The sequence below is a fragment of the Urocitellus parryii genome, unplaced genomic scaffold (genome assembly GCF_045843805.1).
Source record: "Urocitellus parryii isolate mUroPar1 unplaced genomic scaffold, mUroPar1.hap1 Scaffold_40, whole genome shotgun sequence".
In the NCBI taxonomy this organism is placed as follows: domain Eukaryota; kingdom Metazoa; phylum Chordata; class Mammalia; order Rodentia; family Sciuridae; genus Urocitellus; species Urocitellus parryii.
Window position 1 is genome coordinate 4,549,470 of NW_027553586.1, and position 17,906 is coordinate 4,567,375.

The 17,906-nt window shown below is 35.9% G+C and overlaps 1 protein-coding gene across 1 annotated transcript in view; it reads right to left on the reverse strand.

Annotated features, from left to right (window-relative positions):
• Positions 1-17,906, reverse strand: part of LOC144252323 (gamma-butyrobetaine dioxygenase-like) — a 36,325-nt gene that overhangs the window by 15,716 nt on the left and 2,703 nt on the right. The window contains exon 3 of the mRNA XM_077794724.1: positions 6,083-6,281. Coding sequence (XP_077650850.1) covers positions 6,083-6,281 — 199 coding nt within the window. The remainder of the gene's footprint in view (positions 1-6,082; positions 6,282-17,906) is intronic.

Below are 17,906 nucleotides of genomic sequence, written 5' to 3' on the forward strand. Positions count from 1 at the left end.
TCACAAATGTTTTCTGGTAGCATGTATAACAAGCAAGAAACTATTTCAGTTGATTTGGAGGCAGTGCTAATGGTGGGAGCAATTTCTAAGGGCCATGTGCCAAGGACTAAGAATCTTTTTCACTTAGACATCCTTGATCTCTAATACAGCCTAATGTGTAAAATGCTGCTGGGCTGGTTTTCAAACATCTTTTAGAAATGCTAGCAAAAATCCAGTAGATGCTGGAAAGCCTATACCCTTGTCCTCTCCAGGGACAATTTCAATATTGTTAATTTGTAACTGATCTGGCTGTGCTACTTGACAAACAGCCCATTAGAAATATTTTTTTCTGTCTTTATTTTTTTATTGGTTGTTCAAAACATTACAAAGCTCATGATATATCATCTTTCATACATTTGACTCAAGTGGGTTATGAACTCCCATTTTTACCCCAAATACAAATTGCAGAATCACATCAGTTGCACACTCACATTTTTACATAATGGCATATTAGTGACTGTTGTATTCTGTCCTCTGAGGGCCTCAAAGGGTGAGATAGGTATTAACACACTCCCTTAGAAATAGGAGAGTCCTCAGTGGAGGAGAATCTGAGTGATCTGGGAAATTACATAAAGAGCTTAAGTCTACTTCTCACCTACAAATAGCTTTCAGTAAATCCATGATTAAACTTGTTTCCCTGTTGGTTCTGCAGACAGCTCTCTGGGTAGTAATGCAATGCAGATGCTTTGGGCTGTTCAGTCCTGAATTCTTTCCCAAACTTTTGGAAAGAAGAATTCCAAAGTATTTATTTATATTTTTCTACGACAGCTTGTGGCCTTATAAGTAATAAGCCATTGTCCAGTTTCTGTGTAATGCTCCACAAGATAAAATTTGACAATTACCAAGATCTGTATGTTTACTTTCTTTTACCCCCTTTAGTTACTGTCTCTTGCCTTCTTCATATGATTCTTAAAGTTAACATTTCAGAAGGAACATTTTCATTTTCCCCCCATTATTCTTAGCACTCAAGCCCTGTGCTACACATATTAACCATGTATTAACAATGCAAATTGCTTGCACCAGCCAATCATACATTCTTAGAGAAAAAAAAAGCAAATCTGAACTTCTGAGCTCAATTCTAGGAAGAAAACAGTTTTTCTAGCTAAGGTTGAAAGGTGATTTTCATCCACTCAACTTTTTGATGAAGAAGTCATTTTGAGTTGCTGATAAGGTTAATTTTGAACTGAGGACTTAGGTTAACAATGTTAAGAAAAGAATTTTTATTGTTTTGCCCCAATGGAAGTCTTCAGTATCTCAGCACATATGCATTCTCTTTTCACTAAAACTTCATGACAGATAACTCCCCCTGCATTGAGTTAATACTAAAGACATGATCTGGATTAGACCACCATTTCCAGACTCAGCCCTATTTTAGAACAAAATCCCAAACATAATGTATTTTTTAAAAATTCTGTTTGGGAGCAATCGTAGTGGTTTTTTTTTTTTTATGGTGTGTGGGTGGAGTGTTTAATTTGTAGGATGCATACTTGATGTAGTTATTGAAGATATCAGTATACAGATAGAAGATAGCTTATGGTGACTACTTATTGGGTTAAATCATGTTACAAAATTCAGATATTTTTTTTTCACCAATATCACCTTTCCCAAAAGGGCTTCAGAAAGTTTTTGTTATCTTTTTTTTAAGTGGGAAGGGGAAGAAATGGGATGAGAATTTTTACTCCACTCTGTAAAAACTACATTACTGCAAACCAAAGGTTTAAATTATTCTAAAAAAGGTAGATTTTTTTTATACATACTACTCTCATGATCAATATTTAACAAAATTGAGAGTGGAATTTTCTTTACTAGCTCTTTACTTCTATTCCGGGATAGCTTTCAAAATCAAGGCATTAGGGTTACTAAGAATTTCACATGGTTGCATGAAAAAAAAAATATTGCCTAGATGATGTGATGACAAAATAATGGCAAGCATCTGATAAAATGCAGATGTGGAAAATGATGTGTGCTTTTTTTCCTTAATCTATTTCCATTTTGATCTAGTTGAACATAAGTTTATGATTATGAAATGCTCTAATACTTATTGTATTAATCTGCTTTTTTATAGTTCTTTAAAAATATCTAGAAATGCATTTATTCACAAAACACTTATTTCTTGCCTCATTTACATGAATACTATGTGAAATTCTAAAATCACATTTGTTTTTTCTTCCAATCAAACATTTAACAATTGAGTTGACAGCCAAGAACTAAAAATAGCTATTCTCATTTTGGACCCATGCATTTAAAATTCTCCAAACTAGTAGCTGTTTTTTTATATTTATTTTTTAGTTGGACACAATATATTTATTTTATTTATTTATTTTTATGTGATGCTGAGGGTAGAACCTTGGGCCTCACTCACACGTGCTAGGGGAGCACTCTACCACTGAGTCACAACCCCAGCCCAAACTAGTAGCTATTTGAATGGAAAAGTAGAAGATGAGTATTCATTTCCCTAGGAGGCATGTGAAATTGATACCTACATCAAGCTACTATTGTTTTTGGCATCTAAGCAAGAACCCTCAGAAAGTTCCTTGACAAATTTGCATGAAAAGCAAAGTTTTCATTGAACTTGCTCTCACTTTCCTTTCTCTGATCCTCTTCTATATTTGATAGTCCCTCTTCTACATTATTTATTGCCTTCATTTATTTGTCCAATTTGCTCACTCATCAGCCAGTTGCTTTTCAAACAAGAGTAAAACAATTTACAATAGAGAAACAAATATCTAAAAGATAGTGATCTTGTTTATAGCAGGTGTCAATTCTGTTATAAAGAAAAGCCATGCCCAGACATAAGCAACATAGAAAGAAGAACTTGATCCATGCTATTTAGTGCATGGAGTTAAGAGTTCAAAGAACGTAAAACACCCAACTTCTATTGCAATTGAGATCTGCCTTTAAATAACCCTTGAAGTAACCCTTCCTTTCATTTGGAGGTTTTCAACTTTGGCTGCACGTGAGAATTACTTGATGAGTTGTTCTTGTTTTTGTTTTCATCACCAGATATTGAACCTCTGAGTTACATTTCTAGCCCCCTTTTATACTTTTTGTTTTGAGAGAGGATCTCACTAAATTGCTCAGGCTGGTCTTGAACATGTGATTCTTGTTTCTCAGCCTCCTGAGTATCTGAGATTAAAGGCACATGCCATTGCTTGTGGCTCATCTGCTTGGTTTTTAAATCAAATCAAATTTACTTAGATCAAATATCAGCCCTGTTAAAAAAAAAAATTTTGGAGATAGGACCCAGATGTGTGACTTTTAAAAACTGGTTATTCCAATACTCAGTCCTGATTGAGACCCCCTCTTTTATCTAATTCAGAATATTAAGGGACATTAGCATGCTAAGGGATATTCCTTGATATTCTTTTAAATTGCATATTACCCAAATCTCAATATCACTTTGCCACATTACTGTGAAGAGGACAAGAAAAAAGGGATGACTCTGGAGAAAATATTCACATATTTCATTCTCTTAACAGCAAAAAATAAGCAAAGAAACAACAGCAGTAACAACAAAACTCTTTTCTAAGTTCTTGAGGTAGAGAATTAAAAATGTGAAAGAGAAAAATGGGGGGGGGAGAGAGAGACAGAGAGAGAGAGAGAGAGAGAGAGAGAGAGAGAGAAGAGAAGAGAAGAGAAGAGAAGAGAAGAGAAGAGAAGAGAAGAGAGAGAGAAATTTTGGTAATCCTTGGTGGAATTAGGAGTCATGTGGCAAAAAAGGCATTTGTCTGCTTGTGTATTGTTTGAAAGACTCTGGGAAGAAATCTGATCATCTGTGGAAGGTGAGATGGGGCAGATCAACGTTGTTGGTTATATGGGAAAGCCCTGGATATAGGGAATGAAATAGTAGTAGGAGGTCTGATTTGTTTTGAAAACAGACCTTTAATATTTATTCCAATAAGTTTCACAATATTAGATAGTGGCCAAGTTATTCAGTCCTTTTATAGGACCTGTAGAAACAAAACAAAACAAAAGACAAATCACAAATCAGGACTAAGATTCTGAGCTCTAGTGAGATGGGTGGATGGATGGGTGGAGATAGGGAACTGCAGAAAAGAGCCCCTGAATTTGCTCATTGTTATAAAATTGTGCAATGTGTTGGAATATATCCAAAAGTGTTATTAGCAAATAAAAACTAAATGATATAAATTTATTTTGAAGTGTTTGGTTTAATTATAGTGACCGAATACACCTTTTCCATGTACATTCTTTATATATTAACATTGGAAACATGAAGAGGAAAGCCCAAATTTACACTTTTTCATTCCTTTATTATTACTTGGGTTACAAATGAATTCTTTGGGTTTCAGATTCCTTGTCAGTGAATTGGTGGGTAATATCTATTTCAGAGATCTTGTAAGAATCAGAGAAATAATACACTTGAAGTTCTTAATGATTTCAAGTATATTTCTCCCATTTCCTTTGTTGTTAGTGATGTAATTTTTATGGCAGCCCAAATTCTTGCAGATGGAGGGGATGCAAAAAAAATTTATATGATGTAAATATACTAATGGAATAAACAAATTCTTAGGAAGGAGATGGAGACTAGGTTGTTCATGTCTCAACATGGTAGATAGAATGTTCTGCCATTAATAAACTTGCATAATTTATTAAAGGAAGTTGATTAAATTTTTCTGATGCCTGAGGATGGAACCCAGACAACACACATGCCAGGTGAGTGCGCAACCGCTTGAGCCACATCCCAAGCCCCTCTGCTGCCTTTTTTAAAAAAAAAAATCTAAAACAATGTCTTACTCTAGGTTGGGGTGGCAAATTCAAATGTTAGCAAGGCTCTTAAGGCCTGGGATGGGGTGGTGTTTGGCAAACTCTTCCAGGCACAGCCTCTAATTGTGTCCGGTAGACTGTTCATATGCTGGCTTGTGGGCTCAGTTGTTGCTAGATTTGATTTCTCAAGAAAAAGGCAGATCCATATAAATTTAAAGACTTCCAGTTTTTAAGTGTTGACAACTAATTCCATTTTCTTTCAACATCATGTGCGCCAAACCAAACATATCTGAGTACAGATTTTGTGCTACCAGTTTGCGACCTTTGGATTTTGACGGTCTCTCCTACTTCCAATGCTCTGAGTCCAAAAATAATTGTATCCATCTTGCATGAGGTGCTCACCCTAACTTTAGAAATTCAGTTAAACCCACTCCCCTGCCTTTCAGATATGTCATAATTAATGTTACTTTGTAGGAAATTCTTATGAAAATAGCTTCTTATTCCATAGTTAAAATTAATTATATTTCCTGTTATATTAAAGCACATAGGCTAAATTTTCTGGATGTTAATTTTATCTTTTTACATCTGGTGGCTGATTTCAATTCCTTAGGATCCAATGTTATTTTGTGCCAAATCTTGAGAGGTAGAACTTTAATCAACTTTAACATTTATGAAGTTGAGTGCTTTTTAAAAGTCTTAGAGAAACATAATCTTTCATCCTACCTGTTTTGAATTGAATTGTGTCCTTCAGATTCATCTTCAGAACCCAAACATCCAATGTATTTGGAGATAGGGCCTTGAACAAGGTAATTAAGGTTAAATAATATTTTATGGGTATTATCTAATCCAATAAGACTTGTTGTCTACATAAGAAGAGGAAGGAACAGTAGGAGTATGCTGTGTACAGAGGAAAGGCCACATGGAGAAAAACAAGAGAATCAGGTGAAAACCAGTAAAAGAAGCCCTACCATAAACTAATCTAGTCAGTCACTACCTTCATCTTGGACTTCCAGTTGCTATGAGAAAAATTAATTCCTGTTGTTTACATCACCCACTCTCTGGTATTTTGTTACAGAAGATTGAGTAATATACCACCTGTAACTAGCCTAATGTCTTTGTTACCTGAGGTCTTTGATCTTTTGGGCTCTTTAAAAATTCTAGTCATTCTCAGAGAAATTCTTCTTTTAGACTCTTCTTTCCATGTGGCTTCCTAAGACAACATGGACATTACTGTATTTTCAACCAAATGAGTACCCGCTTTGGAAAATATATCAAACTGTCTTTGTGATGGCACAATACAAAATATCTGGTAACTCACCCATAAAATATGAGATAGAGGAAACCAATCCTTTTCCCAAGTTTTATTACTTCTCCTTGCTTGTTAGATGCTCTGATGAGTCGCACAATGCCTACTTTCTTAAGGCTGGAGAGCCACTTGTATGCATGTTCATTATTTTTTAAAACATCTTCAAAACTTAGAGTAGGTAGCTGGAGCTCTGAATCCCAGTATTGATGTTCTGTGAATTAAAGAAATGAAATCATATGAGATTACATTGGTTTAATATAAGGCAGGAACCTTAGAGAAGGGACTAGATCACTAGAGTTGATCTTTAATTGATCATGGAGATTACTAAATGCTAGTTTTACCAGAAATGCCTGTCACCAGGCCTTGCTTCCTGGGAGCCATGCCTCTTGCTACAACTGTGTCTGGCACATAATCAGTATTCAGCATACTACATTTATTGAGGGAATGTTGTTTAACTATGTTCTTAGAAATTCCCTTCCAGGATACTGCTTAGAAGTGACCCTGAGACACTGTGAGTGTTAACAGCTAAGTTCTATTTCTTAACTCCAAATGGATGATAAAATCAGAATGGTGGACTAGAATATCATATGCTTATTCTGTTAGGAGGGTGGGTATAGTCCTTTCTTTCTCTATTTCACCTGATTAAAAGCTATCAGACTGTCTCTGGGATCATGTTGTTCTTTGGAGTCAGTGAGAGTTGTTCATAGTGAAGGAAAGATGAAGGTGTGTTCCTGGGAGGCATAGATGGCTTTGGAGGTGATATGCAGGATATAAAAGTCAAATGCCTTTCCTTAACCCTCTCCTTCCTGATAATTAATTACTTATCAAAATGTTGATCTGTGAAAACATAATGAAAAACAAATGTAAAAAGTATTTGATTTGCAAACTAGGCTTTGCCAAAGGAAATGGAGCACTGAGGAAATATAATTTTTCCAAGGGAAACACCTCAGATACTAACAACTAATTCAGGAAGGACCAAATGCTAGCTAATCCATATCATTTCTTCCTTTCTTGGGAAGGAAATTGCCTTAGAAATGCAAACCTTCCTAACAAGTGATAGAATTAGAACATATTATCTCAATATTATCCTGGGCAGCACTCCCTTTTCTAACTAAGGAATATACCACATTATGGAAACCAATTCCAGAGCCCTCAGTTTCAGAATGGAGAATGGGTCAGTGCCACTTGTACTTGTGAATTGTAAATCATTTTCTCTTTGGTGTCATCATGGCTTGCTCTTCAGAATTAGGAGTTATTTCAGGAATCAGTAGCTTCAGTAGTGCAAAGATATGGCCAGCTATTGAGCTGCTTCTTCTTCTTCTTCTTCTTCTTCTTCTTCTTCTTCTTCTTCTTCTTCTTCTTCTTCTTCTTCTTCCTCCTCCTCCTCCTCCTCTTCCTCCTCCTCATCTTCCTCCTCCTCCTCCTCCTCCTCCCCCTCCTCCTCCTCCTCCCCCTCCTCCTCCTCCTCCTCCTCCTCATCCTCCTCCCCCTCCTCTTCCTCCTCCTCCTCCTCCTCCTCCTCCTCCTCCTCCTCCTCCTTCTTCAACCAGCTAGCTGTATGAGGACATTTGCAGGAATGAGTAGGTGAGTTTATTCAGGAAGTCCAAATTAAGTGATTAATGCATATATTGCCAATGTTTCTGGGTTGTTAATCATGAAAGCTTGCATAATAAACTAGAATTTTCAAGATCTAAATTCCAAACTAAGTTTACCTGGCAGATACATTAATTCAGATGCATTAATTCTCTTTAGTATTGAAGAGATTCTAAAGGCTCAAGTGACTTACTATATCATTTTAGCAAGTCAAAGAGTTACCTAGTTACTGTTTCCTAATTTTTCACTTTAACTCTTTACTCTCTGTGGGACTAACCAAAATAGTAACCAAGTCACCTTGGCAAAGGAAAGCATGGTCCATGTTGCATTAAAACAGAGAAGGTTGGATGAGCCAATAGAAGTCATGAGGTATGGAGGTTTCAGAATAATTACCTTAATTGTTTTTTTTTTCAGAGTAGGATGGCATCTCTTGAGCATATTAGCTACCCAATAATTATTTGTTCACTTGTCTTTTCAATAAACCCAACATTTTACCATGTCACAATCAACTATGGGTAGGCAGTAGGTTTTAAGGAGCTCACAGTCTATGGTAGAATCAGACATGGAAGCTAACAATTAAAACACAGTATGACCAGTAGAGGTAGTGGAAGGAGTTCAGGGGAAAGGAAGAGGGAAAGAAAAGAGAGCCACTGAGGATTTAAATTGACCAGATTATATGGTTATGCTGTGTGTATATATGAGAATGTAAGAACAGACATCACCATTATAACGTTCCAACAAAAATATATAAATAAAAAACACAATAGGATAGATACCATAGTTGATGAATGTTTAAGAGGTATCAGGTCTTTTGATCTTTATCTAAAACTCTCTCTATAATGACAACTATTCTTTTACATGCATGAAGTTACTCAGGTGTGTTCCTTCATGCCTCAAGCATTTCTTCTTCTAAAGTCAAACAGAGTTGGCTTTATATGAAAGAGACTCTGTTCAAAGGAGGAATCTACTTGGCTTTGTTTTGAATATTAAATTATGTGGTTGTTTGCTTTAACACTCCCATTTCCTCATTGCATTTTAAGCCCTACATTGTAATATCTGATGTCAATCAAAAAGGTCTGCAAAAAGAAGATGATAAATGTCATGTGTATTACATATTGATTGCCTGTCTAGGAAGGTCATTTGGTTTCCAGCTAGGAGAAAAATTTCCTGGGGCAAATATCAGTGTTATGGGAGTAGATAACCAGTCACCATCTTCCTTCTAAAGTTAATTTCTATACAGACTATATTCAGAAATATAAAAGAAAATGTGAGAACATTTTTACATTAGTGATTCTCAGAAGAAAATTAGGGATCCACATAGTACTAGAGCTGGATGAATGTTAGAGAATCATTTGGCATTTTCATACTGGCTTTAGATTTCCCATCACCATTATTTTTTATCATTGGGTAAAATTTTGCCTATACTACCACTGAGGGTTTTTCTAGTATTCTGGCACGGTGCTAATTTGTGCAAATACATGTTTTCCATTCTTATGCAGCCTGTTGGATGGAATTAGCTACCGTCTGTATGTGTATCTATAACAAATTCATCATCTTTATCACCAAGGTTTTCTAACTTATTAAGGAAAATTTATTATAATTTTTAGAAAACACATTTTTTTGCTATTGTAAGTCAGCCTAGACAGACTGGTATAGATTATAGTGATGTTCATTAGAACTTTCTGAATTCATGGGAATATTCTATTATCTGCACTATCCAGTGCCATAACTATTAGCAACCAATGGCTGCTGAGACTTGATATCCTGCTAATGAAATTGAAAAACTAATTTTTTACCTTATTAAATTTTAAATAAATTTAAATTGACACATATGACTGGTGACATATAGGCATGGGCAGAACTTGGATGTCCTAATATGGGTTTTATTCATTGTTCTTACTAGCAAGTTTTCGGGGCTCTTCTCTGAGTTTCAGTTTTTTAATTTGTAAATCAGGGACAATTATATTTGTCTTGTAGGTCTTTTTGTGACCATGAAATGAGATTATGCAGAGCATTTAACATAGTGCCTCGCACAGAGTAGACCCATAATAACAATAAAAATACTTAATATTTGCTGAATACTTTCTAAGAGTAATCCCAGTGCTACAAGTTTTAAAAACATTTTTTTTTAGCTCCACAACAAATACATGGGGTGGATGCTTTCAGAATTCCCTTGCTATAACAAATGAACTAGGTGTCCAAGGCACATAGCTAATGACTTGCAGAGCTGGTCAAATCCAGGTGACAGGTCCCCAGGTATGTAATTTCAAAAATTGTACATAAACACTTGATACCTTGAAGTGCTGTCATCATAGGCATTTTTGAATCCTATGTCTAAATGTCCATAGCTTGTCCTACCTTTATAAAGGAAGTCTACTAGGTAATACAGAAAGCAGGGAAAGTTAAATGAGGAACACTTTGTCTGAACTTGTTTGATCATGGGTATTTAACGTTAAACCTTGGCTCCCTGTCAGAATTTTAAATGCAGAGAAAACATTAGGAATAGGGCTCATTGCACAACCCTGCAACAACATCACTATTTACCTTTTGTGAAATGAGCCAAAGCTTTGCACATTTAAAAATCAGCTAACGTTAGCTTCTTTAATTCATGCCAATGTATTTCACTGATCCATTCCTTTTTGGTTTTATTTAAGGCCAGTATCACCTTTCAGAGAGTTTCAGTGACTGTGTGATAGTAAGCTACAATAAACAGAGATTTAAAAGTTTTTTCACAAGATCTAATTGTTTTTAAAACTTTTGAGTTTGTGTTATGACTTATTTGTATATTTTAGAAAACTCTGTTTAAGGGACATACTATTATATTTATAGCATGTTTTCTTCTTTTCTTGAGAATATACTTTTTATAACACCTTTGCAAGAATTTTTGTTTATATATGAGTTATTTTTTCCATTATAAAATAATGCATACACACAAAACTCCACTATTTTTAATTTTAGCAATATGGAAAGATTTGGATTCTTGTAATAAATGTTACTCTTTAGATATGTAAAATTAAGCATATTCACATATCAGAGACTCTGGAAAGAAACAAGCCTGTCAATAAAATATACAGCACAGACCACATTATAAATAACATACAGCTTTCAGAATGTTAATGTCAAGAATACAGTTGCAATAGTTTTTAAGTTCTGTAGAACTTCTAATGTTTTTAACCATAGCTCTCATTTTGGAATGCCCTTGCAGGAGCTTTGCAAACATCCAAAACGGAGGGATACAGCCCATCAAAGAACCTATTACTAAATATGAACCACTCAAACATTGTGTTATACTAAAGGTGACTTTTAGAGACAGTCCTGTGACTAGCCAGTTTCCAAATTCATCATGCTCTCTTGAATATAAAACACCAATTTTCAGAGAGAAGTAGTAGTACTCTATTTCATTAACTCTAATGGGTAAATTATTCTGTGATATCTGCACACAATATTAAAACTTTAACCTTGAAAGAGTAATTTAAGAACATTTTCCTATTTCCTACCAACTGCAAAACCTAACTATCAGAGGAGCCAAAAGAAAATATATCGGACCAGAGTAAATCATTTGCCAAGAGAATACATTAAAAACAAATTTAAGTTTCACGCTTGGGTATGAATACATAAACTGAATGGAAAATGATGGCACATTTAAGGTATGAACCACTCTTCCTAATTTAACTAATGCTCTTACTAATAAATGCTTCCTTGAACATGTGCTTCACACATCATAAAATTTATGAACAGGCCACACACTGGCTTTCAAGGAATCATTTGTACAGGTTTCCTTCTGAAGGTTAAGCACCACATTCCAGGGGCCTGAGTTATGTTTAAAAAAGGAAAAGACACAAAGAAGATATTTAGCTAAAAATTTATGAGCACAGCATGTTGGTTTGCAATGTGTTATTTCAGGAGTTTAGGACCTTCTGTCTACCTGCACTGAATTAAGCTTCTGGCTCTGAAATGGCATCAAGAGCATCAAGAGAAAGGGCCCTACCAAAACCAAAGTCTGACTGCTGTTAGAGAAAAGGTACCTGAAAGGAAGGAAATAGGGCTTTGATTCTCTTTTCCAGCACTATTTGAGAGATTGCTTTCTTTTGTATATTCTTTCACCTCGTGTTCAGGGAATTCTATGTGTCTTTCAAAAATTCTGGCTACTTGTTGTCTCTTAAGAGGTATTCCTGAGAGGAGGATTCAAATATGAATAATTTATTAAAGAGTTAGTCCTGTAAGCACTAAAAAGAGATGGGGATGCAAGAGAGTAGAAAGCCTGTGGAAAGAGTTTCAGTGAGTGGGTTATGGCTTTTGGCAATGTGGGACCTTATACAGTGACTCTAGAATTATACTCTAGTGGTGTTCCAGCTATGGTGCAAGGAGATGCAGAGGCCCAAACACCCACTCTTCACTCCTGGGTCTTTCTGGTCTTCCCTATGTGCAAGCAGAGCATGCTCCCCCATACAGGGAAGGCAAGTGGCAATTTTGCAGTTGGAAGGTGCTGGCTTGTGTAGGATGAGTGCTGAGGGGCACCAACAACCTCTGTGATGCCCTGCTACTGGAAATCTCCTGAATCTGCTAAAGGTGGGTTAGATGCCTGTATCCTCTAGCCTCCCAGCACTGGTACATACCTCAGTCCCAGTGATTACCTCATGATGTGGAAATTATACTGAATACATATTTATCAAATGCCCTGTTGGGGCAAGAGATCAAATGCACGTGCACGCACACGCACACACACACACAGTTGATGTGATAGCTGCCTTTGTAAAGGGAAAAGGTTGTATAAACAAAGAAGCAGAGAGAAAAACATAAAGAATAAAAAAATTTGGCAAGTGTTATGAGTGTAACCAGTAGGGTCAATGAAAATAGAAAACAATTGTTGGGGTTGAGGTGGGGAACTTATTTACATGTCTCAGTCAAGAAAAGCTAAGTTGAAGAGCAATTATTTAAACCAAATGCCTCGGATTAAGAGAAAACCCTCATACAAAGGAAAGGGAGAAGAATGTGCAAGCAGGAGAGACAGGGAGAGATGGAGCATCTCCTAGCTTTCTAGAGAAACTCAGAGTCACTGAAACTAGGGCAGAGATTTTCACTTCCTTTTTAATTTCTAACAAAATTTTAAAAAAACACCGTAGGTTTCCATTGTTATATTATGACTTTGTATTTCAGTGCTACCAGTATATAATTGGTAAAAGGCTTCATTGGGATGTGAGTATACCTTGTAAGATGAATAGGTGAAGTTTGCCCAGAGAGAAAAAGTAGAACAAGTAATCCAGGAAGCAGGTAGAACTGGAATTAAAGTCCACACACTTGTGGAGGGGGTGCCAGATTGTAGAATGACTTAATAGCCCAAATGATAGCTAGATTTTATTCTTCAAGCAAGGAGACACCAAAGTAAAGAGGGGGAGGGGAGATGATCTTGTGTATCAGGGACATTACTCTGCAGAGTTGTACAAGCCTACTGTGGACAGCCTAGTTAACTCAGGAATCCAGGCATGAAATGATAAATAAAGGTTCCAACTAAGTTGTCATAAGATACAGCTTGTGCAATATTTGCCTCTATAACCTGTTAAATATCATTCTTCTCAGTGCCAACAGTGTTCATGGAAACTTGAAAGCCACCTGGAGGATAGAATTTCTATGATAGGACTCTGCATTCAAAAAAAGAATAATATACTGTCTAGAGCATTAAGAAAACTCTCAGGGCTACGCTCTGTGTTCATTTATATCCATGTCAGGGGAGTCCTGTGAAAACTAAGTGAGTAACTACTTACCCTGCAGCATTGCCTTTCACTTAGCATTGCATTAATCAAGAAGGTGGCTGCATACTATCAAGCAGATAGATTTTGGAGCTTAGAAAGGTTGAATGAGTTGCTTAAAGTCACAGATCCATCAAGGCCTAGGGCTCACAGTACTTTAATCTCAGTGCTCTAGTGCCCTTTTGATTAAGAGCAAAGTTATGCATTGATACAAACATAGAATTTCAAGATAAAAAAATCAGTAAAGTTAGAGAACTCACTGATCAGAGTAGAACTTTTTCTAATTTGCTCAACTAAAATTAGGCAAATCCACAGAATGAAATGGGAAAAAAAATCTGTCTCTTTTTTCCAAAAAAGATAGCACATAGCTATTCCATGGACATATTTGAAAGTCTGGGCTTGAAATTTAAAAGAAGAAATTTAAATCTGATAAAGATACCTACAACTTCAATACTAAGGTTGTATAGTTCATAGTCTGTCATCTTGAAGAAGCAAAGTAAAACCAGAAGTAAGAAGAAATAATTTTTAACTAGTTATTATTTATTTATTTGATTAGTGAATTTCCTGATATGTAGGCTCTAGCAAAAATGTCAGGCTAAATTTATACCTTATCTGTAGGTTTGGGAAACGTGAAGTTAACATACAACTTTACTTTTTGAAATTGTCACCCTTAGGAATAAATTCCTAAATTCGTAATTCTAAATTTTCAATCCAAATGGCAATGTTATAAAACTCATTCCAGGGGTATAGAAAAAAGTAAGCTAAGCTTGTAAGAAAGAGACCACTAATCTAGAAATTGTGGGCACAACCTCTAGATTATTATTATAATAATGTAGATCACTCCAGGCTCTGTCTTCCCTGTTGGGCTGACAGAACAAGGGCAATCCAGTCTCTTAGAAGGACATTGGATCCTTTAGATATTTTATCTAAGTTTACCAAGTACAATGAGGAAATTAAGTAGGAATACAAAATAATATTTAATTTAGAAAAAAAGTAGGACACATTAAAAGACATCAACAAGGAACAGAGTAATCTCACAGATAACTAGGTAGGTATATTCTATCAAAACTCCAAAGATCTAAAAGTCAAGAGGCCTTTTGTACATATAACAGGTTCAACAGAATGGAGACTCAGCTCATGAGCCAAGGAGACCTCAGAAAAGTTTTTTTATTAGGTCTCTTTTGGGGGGGAGATAAGCATATTTGGGAGATGGCCTTGTGGCTCAATTGCAGCTGTTTGACAAGGTTGTTCAGAAGCCATTGTGACCTGGTAACTTGGAGACCCTGGAACATGTTAAAGCTGCCTGAGAAATGAAAAACAAAATCTTCCATCTCTGTTTATAATCCCCAAGGACAGTAATCCGTGAAATAAATACCCTCACTCCCCTCGCTCCATCGAAGACTCCCAACAATGGATGGGTCAAGGCTCAGAGATGGGATAAAATAACAAATGGGCTTAGACATTTTTATTGTGTGTGTTAGTTTCCAACTAAATACATATACACATGATTTTTGCTTTTTGACAAGGTTCTGTAAAAACGGCTTCTTAACCAAACAAGCCCTGTTCTTTACACTGTAATAACAATCTTCATCTTCAAGTAAACAGAGTTCTCTTTGAGAAAGGAAAGCTCTGTGTTTTTCCTTGCTGTGGGCAAGGCAAGTAGATTTTAGAGGGCCCTGAGAGTAACTTGAGAGTTTTTACTTCTGTGGCTTGTTCTTTTGAAACAAAGGAAGGGATTACAGCTATAGACTGAGGGGTTTTCATTGGATTAAGTAGATGGCCAAGGCTGGCTCTGCTATAAGAGAGGCATACAGAATTGAGAGGAAAATGTTCTCTTTTGACTGTATAAAGGGCTTAGTCCTGGAGTCCTGAGAAATCTGAGCTTATAATCTCAAATTGAAAAAAAAGATATTTTCTCTAAATTATAACTTTTAAAATTCAATTTTCCATAACAAATATTAAAATCAGAGTCTGATATATTTTAGTACCAATTCAAAGAGATGATTAAAACCAAAGAGAAAAGCACACATTCATTTATTTTGACACTGAGTATTAATAAAAGAATAAGTATTTGCAGATCAGTCATTTTATGTACCTCATATAGTATTTTTTTTCCAGTTTAGTTCTGTCAATCTTGCTTACCAGTCACAAAAACGAGTGTATAATTATATTGAAATTTTTCATAGAAGTTAAAACAATTGCATAATACAATTTTGTTTTTAGTATTCTATTAAAGTCCTCAATTTTCATCCATGTATTTGGAAATATTCATAGGCTAGGCTTTATCAGTCAAGTTTTTACTTGATAGAGATGAGAATGGGGCCACCAACTTCCCACCCTATATGTTAATATATGTTTCTTTGAATACAAATTCTTCCCCAACCTTTCTTCCCTTTAAGTCATCATTGTCTCTGATGGTACCATTCCTAGGCCATGCTATGGGTCCCTGTTCCCTGTCTCTCCACATACAGTCCATGCAACACACAGCTGGGACTACAATGCAAATTTGATCCTTTCACTCTCTTCATAAGAAGAATGCAAACCCAGGGACAAAGACACACACTGCAGGAGGGGAGACTGCAACAAAAGCAAAGCATTTTAGCTGTTCACAGACTTGTAGGCATTTGAGAAATAATATTCATTTTATTAAAATCAACTGACTCAACTCCAAAAATGTAAAATTCAGCCAAAAAAATTAAGGTGATCTTAAACCTGTAAAGATCTTCAGCTCATTTCTTTGACCTCATAGGATGAGAATCTGTGGGATGCTCATGTAATGGGATATCTGGACTCTATGTTAGGAAGAATCTTTCTTTTCTGTGGGTGGAGGGCCAAGCAGGGCACTTGAGCCCCTTCCTAGTTTGGACCATTCCCTGTCCTGGGTTGCCTAGCAGCTTTAACTTCACCAACAGTTATAACAGTTTCCCCAAATCATCCCTCTATTTAACACTTCAAAGATCTTCTACATGTTTTCTTTTTTCCCTCTGTAGAGAATTTCCTTACTTTCTGTCTTTGCCTAAAAAATTGATGAATTCTTCAGAAGCTGGCTCAAGCATCATTACCTCATCTCCTCAAATTCCTTCTTCTGGGTCACCGTTTACCTTCACTTCATGCTTCAATATACTTAATGTACTCTGCTTACTTGTTTTCATGACTTTGTTCTGTACTAGACATGATAAGTCTTAAAGGATGGACACAAATGCTTTTTCTATTTTGGTATTTTCTTGCAGATTCCCCAGCACAAAATTGGCACACCACTAAATAGAAATTCAGGAAAAATGATTATTATCCACATCTTCCTTTTAGCTGTGACTGTTCCATGTTAGTCTGTTCCATGACTGTCCCACAATCCATCCCACAGCTGATTATCATTTGCCTTTTTAATTTTGTATTCAACAGCTCATTCCAGGAAAAGATCAAGGCCAGTGCCCTGCATCTTGACTCCAGATTTTAAAAATCCTGTGGCCCTCACTCTTAGGAAAAGCAGAGGAGGAGACATTGCTATTGAGATTCAAAACAAAATCCTTCCACAAATGTAACTCAATTTTAGGTGCCCTGGAGTACTGATGTTTGAAAATATGCAATGGCAATGAAATAGAGTCTCAAAATCTGTAGGCAAAAAGCCATAGAACCAATATCCCCAAAATGAACCATTAGTGTCTTCTTTTACTCACCAACTGCACATCTTGGGAACATATTTTGAAAATCTGATCTTGTTTTAAATCATTAAAGTATTTTCCAGTGTCTACATTACAGCCAGTTCTCCTTATATTATTTGTTATTGCAGCCTGTCATTGTGATCAGTTTTTTCCACTACTTAACTGAGTGTAGTATCATTTCTACTTTGCTACTGCCTGATAGTAATGAGAAATGTAAGCTGTAAAACTGCAATCAAGAAATGTTAATAGGGGGTGACCATATCCTTTTACAGTGCTTAAAAGCTTAAGCTGTAATAATAAAATGTTGGCTTTTATTTCCTTAAATAATCTGAAGAAGAACTTGAAGGAAATGAAAGTAAAATCCAACTGGATTACAAAATTAGGGCAGTTAAGAAAAAAATACTTTGAGTACCAGAAGAAATCTAAAATAATTAAAAGATAATGCACTTGAGATACTACAATTTGACCCAGACAATTTCTATAAAGTTGTGTAACTGGATACTCCTTGAAGAATCTAGTAATGTGCTCATTGGAAGAAAGCAGAAAAAAAAAAAAACATTTTTCCCTGGATACTCATGTGTATTCAACCAGCTAGCAGGATTGAAGAGAGGGAAAAATGGATTCCTGGTGGTTTAGACACAAAACACTAGAACAAAACCTTGTCATCTACAGAATGGTCAGACTAAGGAAGCAGAGAAAATTAATTCTTGACAAGATTAGTCTATGCTTAAAGACAAAGGTGACTATATCATATCCTAGTACTGACAACTACAGGAAAAGGTAAAGCTATCTGGTGCAGTGATTAATTAGTGACAGGCACAGTAATGTATTCTAAGT